Source organism: Myzus persicae, unplaced genomic scaffold (genome assembly GCF_001856785.1).
Source record: "Myzus persicae strain clone G006 unplaced genomic scaffold, MPER_G0061.0, whole genome shotgun sequence".
Taxonomy (NCBI): Eukaryota; Metazoa; Arthropoda; class Insecta; order Hemiptera; family Aphididae; genus Myzus; species Myzus persicae.
In genome coordinates this window covers 429-8,166 of record NW_019101554.1, presented here as the reverse complement: position 1 = coordinate 8,166, position 7,738 = coordinate 429, and the positions used below count along the sequence as shown (strand labels likewise).

General features: G+C 28.3%; 3 protein-coding genes across 3 annotated transcripts; 2 read left to right on the top strand and 1 right to left on the bottom strand.

Moving 5' to 3' along the window:
* Window positions 1-16: 16 nt before the first annotated feature.
* On the bottom strand, window positions 17-2,087 carry LOC111029498 (52 kDa repressor of the inhibitor of the protein kinase-like; the record flags this gene model as incomplete). Its single annotated transcript, XM_022308513.1, has 1 exon — window positions 17-2,087. A coding segment is annotated over one exon (1,938 nt), but the record flags the coding sequence as incomplete, so codon positions are not given.
* Window positions 2,088-2,148: 61 nt separating this feature from the next.
* Window positions 2,149-5,168, top strand: LOC111029499. Its single transcript, XM_022308514.1, has 4 exons — window positions 2,149-3,015; window positions 3,593-3,721; window positions 3,801-3,965; window positions 4,570-5,168. The coding sequence occupies exons 1-4, from the start codon at window positions 2,910-2,912 to the stop codon at window positions 5,157-5,159; spliced, it is 990 nt and encodes a 329-aa protein (XP_022164206.1). The 5' UTR covers window positions 2,149-2,909; the 3' UTR covers window positions 5,160-5,168.
* Window positions 5,169-5,231: 63 nt separating this feature from the next.
* Window positions 5,232-6,916, top strand: LOC111029497 (zinc finger MYM-type protein 1-like). Its single transcript, XM_022308511.1, has 3 exons — window positions 5,232-5,760; window positions 5,848-6,502; window positions 6,676-6,916. The coding sequence occupies exons 1-3, from the start codon at window positions 5,232-5,234 to the stop codon at window positions 6,914-6,916; spliced, it is 1,425 nt and encodes a 474-aa protein (XP_022164203.1).
* Window positions 6,917-7,738: the final 822 nt, after the last annotated feature.

Sequence of the window (7,738 nt, the reverse complement as noted above, 5' to 3'; positions counted from 1 at the left end):
TTGAATAGTAGGAAATACTGTCTTATCACATTCAGATAGAGATTCCAAAACATTTTTATGTATATCTTTACCTGAAAGCAAAATCAAAATAGGTTTTCACAAAATATTTTTCAGTTAATAGTAATAATAAAGCCAACAAATAGAAAAAATTAGGAAATATCTATAGTACCTTCTAATTTGTGCCTGCACCACATTGAATACCAAATGTTAAGTTCGGATTGAATGTTATCCATCGGTAAATGTTTAAATAAGGTTTGCTCATTGATGATTGCAGACATGTATTCTATTGCGGGCTTAAGTGCTTTGTCATCTTTTACTTGTACTATATTACTTGGTACCAATTGCATTAATGCTAAGAGATTTTTATTTTCTTTATTGATAAAACGGGAATTTAAGTCTTCTAAAATACTGTCTAGTAGTGGAATGTATAAATTAATACGATAGTAATCTTCTGGTTTATCTATATTTGTTATGTTGCTTCTATATTTCTGACGTCCATAAAGTCTTGGTAGCTTTACTTCAACATTAAGTGTTTTTAATATATTTTCACTTTCTCTAAATATTGAATTAAATTCCTCATCACAGTTACTTCTATATTTTTTAAGAGTAGAAATTATGTCCTTGATATATTTAGATGCTGTGAAAATATCTTCATCTTTTCCTTGGAGTAATTTGCTGATAGGAAATGTTACACTTAATGTACTGGATAATACAAATATTGTTAAAATAAAATCACAGTTACAAATGGCAGATACTAAAATGTTGTATTTTGTTGAAGAGATATTGTCTTCCCATTGTGAAATTTCATTTAGTGCATCTACTATCTCTAATAAGGAATTTTTGAATTGTAGAACACTGTCATGTCTTTCTATCCAACGGGTTTCACACAACCCAGAAAGAGTGGTTCGATGTGACAAATTATTTTTAAGTACGAAATTACGCTTAGGAGAGACATGAAAAAATGAAATTACTTCTTTAATAACTCCTATACAGTTACGAACATATTGCACCGTGGATGACTTTGAAATACTCAAATTTAGAGCATGATTTGAGCATGGGCAGTGAATGGCATTTTTTGCATATTTTTGAATTTGTTGTACTGCACCTCGAGCTGTGGATACCATGACTGAGCATCCATCAGTGCCAATACCAACACATGTATCTAAATTGAATCCAAAATCTTTTAATATATTTACAACAGTTTCTCCTAATAGTTCTCCTGTAATTTTTGGCTCAGAGTGCTCAACACTTTCATCTTCCTCATTAATATCTGACAAATGTCCCTTTTCTTTGTCAAATATATATTTATGGCAATCTATAAAACCTATAAATCTTTCCAGAACTTGATCTTTGAAAACGTAACGGATATTTAAAGTGATTTGTGAAGCATTAGATATATCTGTAGTTTCATCAAATATAACACTATAATATTTGGCTTCATTTGCTTCCAACATAATAACATGTAAAATTTCTTGTCGACAACATTCAATGATCTCATTTTGAATGACATTACTGATATATGTTGCATTGGAATGAGATGTTCTTAAATGATTCTCAAGCAAATGATCACCAGAATCAACTCTAAATTTTAATATTTCTTTAAAATTACCACAATTTATCACTGATTCATTTTGTCCCCCAAACATTTCTCTACCATCGTCTCGATGACCACGAAGAGGTATGTTTTGTCGCCCCAAAAATACAATACTATCAATAATTGGCCGTAATCGAGCCCTGTTTTCTTGTATTTCTTCATTTCTTTTTGAATGTAATATATTTATTATTTCTTTAGACGGTTCAGAGTATGTGGTTAGAAAATCAATTGCTTGTTGTGCAGCATTCTTATGATAAATAGTATTATTGTGTACATCCAAAGCTCCATCTTTACCTAGCAATTTCGCATATTTTTTTAGGGGCTCAGTTACTAAGGTTTTTAATGGTTGTGTCTTATGCATTCCACCAAGACTTGAAGTCAGAAACAATACACAAGTTTTACAAAACAAACCATGTTTTATATTTGAATATTCTAACCACGAGTATTTCTCGAAATGATTGACACGCAAATACCGTTTTTCAGCTTTCCCTTTTTTTATNAATTAAATTAATTGTCACCGCCAGTAATGGGAATCGTGGCCAGTGGCGCAACAACCGGGGCTGATGGCGATGCCTAGCATCGGGGCCCTAAGACTCAAAGGGGCCCCATCATACTCGTAACCTGGAAGCCGGGAGGGTGTTTTTAATGCTAAAGAATTAAATCAATTCTGTGATCATTTAAAAGTTTTACCATAGTTAATTTTGATACCGATGAAATTATAATAATCAATAATTAATACGTAAGGACACAGTGTGGTAAGGTGCAGACCGTGCAGTCCGCAACACTATAAACACTATAATATGTATTATTTTTATCGAAATTACGACGACGCGCGACGTCGATCCCCGATAAGAATAATAAAACCATTGTTGCTTTTAGCTTTATATATTATTATGATTTATGACCCATGCGGGCTCTGGGCGGACTATACCAACGTGTTAAAATATATAGTATTATCAAAAACTGTTTTCTATATAATTGTGTAATATAGTAAATAATAATATGACAATTTATAAATGAAACGTCTATCGGTCTATCGCGTATGGTCTATGTCTCTATGATACTGTTGACAATATATAAATATACCGTTTTTCTTAGGGGCTACGGTCCTATGAAGTTATTTTTAAATTCCATGTAAAATGAATTAGTATAATATATGATATACATTGATTACGTCTGTTATAAACGTGAACTGTGAAGTACCGATATTATAGTCATTGTGCAATATCTGCCTTACGTTGTAAACCGTCGACACACAGTATCTCGTATGTTATAATTTAAATTTTTTTAATTAATTAAATTAAATATTAATATTATGCCACCAAAAAGTGGTTGTCAAAAAAGAAAAGAAAGAGCTCAAAAAGATGCCGAGTTGAAAAAATTACGAGGATCTTTTGACAGATTTCTACCCAACAAAAACGGTACGTACCTATAAAGTAATTTATTAGTATGCGTAAAATAAACTATAAAGTCAAATAAATAATATTGATATTCTTATTGATCTTAATAATTTATATCTGTCTGTTTTTCTTATTGAATAAAAAAAAAATGAATTACTTATTTACTTGATAAAAAATCTAATAATTAATAGTATACCTACCTACAGTGGAAATTTAATAAACTATATCTAGAAAAATAATATTAAACAAAAAACGAATTACATATTCACATTACCTAATATATTATTATTCTTCTTCTTCAGCTTCTCCTTCCTCCCAACTCTTTAGGGTCGGCCAAATTATTATTTTAACAATAAATTAGAGCAGAATTAAAAAAAAAAAAAATGTTAAAGGTATTCCTTCATGATATTATTTTGGTATTCAGTCAACTTTCAAACAAAATTAATTACCTACTTAATTAACAACAAAATATGATTCAAAACAAATATATCTAAATAAACAAATGTTCATGTAATAATTTTTTTTTGATAGTATTAACTGATTAGGTATTTAGGTAGGTACCTATTGATATTTTTGTTTTTGATCATATAATATACAGTAACTTCTTCAAGTGTGTTGATTGCATTGAAAAATGGTGTCCAAGAAAATGTTGGTGACATTTTACAAACTGAAAATAGTGAAAATGCTATTGGTCATTTGTGTAATTCAGATGATTCAGCTTGTCCAGGTATTATTTTATAAAAAATGAATCTAGTATTTCTTATTATTTTAAATATTTTTTATAAGCAAAAATAAATCTGCTCTAGCTGAAAAAGTAATCGACAACAGCACAATTCTTGTTAAATCTACTGCAACTTCTGCGAGTGAGATAACTGCGTTGGAAAGTAGTGTTCAAGAAAATATAAATGAAATTGTACAAACTGAAAATACTATTGGTCATTTGTGTAATTCAAATGATTCAGCTTGTCCAGGTATTATTTATTAAAAAACAATCTGGTTTTTTTGAATTAAAATTTGTATACGAGAAATATTGAAATACCTCATATTCCCTATATTCAATATAAATTATAATACAATTTTGAATGATTATTATAAGATATCATTGTTCATATTTATTAAATTAAATATGGTTTGATATGTTTAATAACCAGTTATCAATAATAAAAATAAAAAAACCTATTATTATAAACAATTAATAACTTTATTAGTATTTAGTTTATGCAATCATTCCCTATTAATTATTAGTGTAATACATTTGCTCATTTTGTCAGCTGGCATATTTGAGAAGTTATTATATTCATTTTGTAGCAGTTTTAAATATAAAGGTATAGTGTGTTATTGCATATTACATGTAATACAGTACCTAATACATTATACATAGATTTATACTTTACACTTTTGATATATATTATAAAGTTCATTTTTTTCTCAAATACATAACTTTATTTTAAATAACAAATAATTACCTATAATATATTATAGGTATTATATTATAATTTATATTGTTACTTAAATTTATATTAATCTTGGTACTTGATTTATTTTACTAAAATTTTATATGATTTTTGTTTTTAGAATTTAATTTAAAAAATGATTACCCAACTGATCGATACCATTTTGATGAGAATATCAAAGACAGTAATCTAAAGAGACTTATCTTAGCATATGGTTCTTGCCGACCAACAATTCAATTTCCATATACTGAACATGAAAATGGCAAATCATATCGTTTTTCTAAACACTATTATTTTATGAAATTGAAATCTGGATTAAGTGTCCCAAGGAAATGGCTGTGTTATTCAGTAGGTTTAGATGTAGTGTATTGTGAGACATGTTGGCTATTTGCGAATCGTGGTTATTCATATTTTAATCCATCCTGGGTTAATGGAGTTAATAACTGGCATTGTCTCTCAGCTAAGATAGATTTACATGAAAAATCAATACAACATATTGATGCTATTAAATTACGTTGTATTTGGGAAAAAAATGAGACTATTGATAAATTAACTGAGCAACAATACTCAAATGAAGCAGCTTATTGGAGAAATGTTCTTAAAAGAATCATAAAAATTATTCTCTTTTTAACATCTGGCAACACAGCATTAAGAGGACATGAACATAAAGGCAAATTTAATGAACATGAATATATAAATGAAGGTATATAATCATTAAATCTACTAATATTTCATATAAATAAATAATTGTATTTTATAATTGTATGTGTTCTAGGTAACTTTATGCGTTCAGTGAAACTTTTAGCTGAATTTGATCCTGTTATGAATGAGTTATTGAATGATGAAAAAAAAAAAATCAAATATCTTAGCTGGAAAGTACAGAATGAATTAATTAGTATACTTGCTACTAATGTAAGAAATTTAATTTGTCAAAAAGTTCAAAATTCGCAATGCTTTTCTATTATTGTCGACTCCACACAAGACATAACAAAAATTGATCAAGTCAGTATAATTTTGCGTTATACAATACTCAACTTTGATGAACGAAGTTTAAGTATTGAAGAGTCATTTTTAGGGTTTTATGCCATTGATAAACATGGTGCTAAGGATTATGAAGATCTTATAATTTCCATTCTTAAGGCATTAAATATTAATATAAGCAAATGCAGAGGTCAAGGGTATGATGGTGCATCAGTAATGAGCGGGCTTTATTCAGGTGTTCAAAAACGAATCAAAGATCAAGTTCCCTTAGCACAATATGTACATTGTTGTGCACACAATTTAAACCTGGTTATTTCAGATGCTGCTAAAAGTTCAAAACAAGTTACATTTTTTTTTGAAACTGTGCAAAGCATATTTAATTTTTTTAGTTCAAGTGCTCCACGATGGTCAATTTTAGCTTTTGGCGAAGCTGATGCCAAAAAAATAAAAGCTAAAGTTCTGAAAAAGTTATGTGTGACAAGATGGGAAGCACGACATGAATCGATTTATTCACTAAAAGTCAGATTTATTGATGTACTGAAAGCTTTAACAAATATATCCTTAACAAGTTCTAAAACCGACGAAAAGAGTATGAGTTTATCTTTGAAAAAAAAATTAGAATCTGTAGAATTTATTTTCCTTCTTTGTTTATGGGAAGAAATTTTAAAACCCTTACACGGAGTGTCTAAGTCTCTTCAAAAAAAAGATACAAATTTACATAATGCATGTGAAAACTTGAAACAAGCTACATCTACGATTAAAGAATTGAGAAATAATTATCATACTTTAATGGAAACAGCCAAATGTATGTGTACAAAATGGGGGATTCCTCAGGAATTTCACGTACATAGATTAAAGTTTGGAAGAAGATATTTTGATGAAGTAGATGGCGACCGTCGATTAGATATTTCAGAAGATAATTTAAGAATCAAGGTTTTTCTTCCAGTCATTGATACAGTAATTTTTCAATTAGATAATCGATTCCAGGGTTTAAAAAAGGTAATTAAATATTTTGATTTCTTAAATCCTTTTTCATTGGTTAATAGCACGGAAGATGATATCATTAAAGCTTCGTATGATTTCGTCAATTTTTATAACGTCGATATTAGTTCAGATTTCACCAGACAACTTTTATGCATAAAAAATTTAATAAATTTGAAAAAAATTTAATAAATTTGAAAATAACTAAAAATATTAAACAACTAGCTATGTTTATTATTGAAAATGATTTTTATACCACTTATAGTGAAGTATTAAGTGCTTGTATTATATATCTCACATTACCAGTAACGGTTGCATCAGCGGAACGTACGTTTTCGATGCTTAAATTAATTAAGAATTATTTAAGAAATTCAATGGGTCAAAATCGTTTGTCAAATATTGCTCTGTTAAACATTGAAAAAGAACAAGCTAATATTCTAGATATGGACAAAATAATCAATCAATTTGCTGAAACCAAAGCTAGAAAAGTTAATATACTTAGTTAAATAATTATATTTAAAATTTAAAATGTTTTTTTTAAATTCATTTTCAATAAATTTTGTAATTTTGTTGTTATTAATTATTATTAAAATATAACCAGAAATAATTTACACAGTATTATTTCGCTGATAATAAATACAAATTGTGTCAGCATTAAAAAAAAAAATTGACTACATATACTTAAAGTAATTATAGGGCCCCAGATTTACTTTGTCTTCAGGGCCCGAAGATCCTAGTTGCGCCACTGGTATTGACCGATTTACACATGTGTGTTGAACGCGTTATATATAACTTATTACGAAGTACAAATTCTAGAGTATTTATATGAAAAAATGGATTTTACTGAACAGAAAGATAAATTAGATATTATAAATGTAGATGTTCAGTTAGTAAAAAAACCATCAAAACATGGATCATTATTACCTGATGCTATACGAGCTATACTAGTTGGTCCTAGTGCATCAGGAAAAACCAATATAATGTACAATCTGATCACACATGAAAACGGTTTAAGATTTGAAAATATTTATTTATACTCTAAAACCTCAAATCAGGAAAAATATGTTTTATTAAAAAAAATAATAGATGATATACAAGGTGCTAATTTTTTCATATTTACAAGTGGTGATAAAGTTATAAAACCAAACTTAACTAAGCCAAATTCTATTCTTATTTTTGATGACGTGATATGTGACCAGCAATCTGTAATTAGAGAATACTTTAATATTTGTAGACATTCGGGTGCTAGTTCTGTATTTTATTTAGCACAAACGTATTCCAAAATACCAAAACAGCTACTATGGGATAACTCAAACTTTTTAATAGTA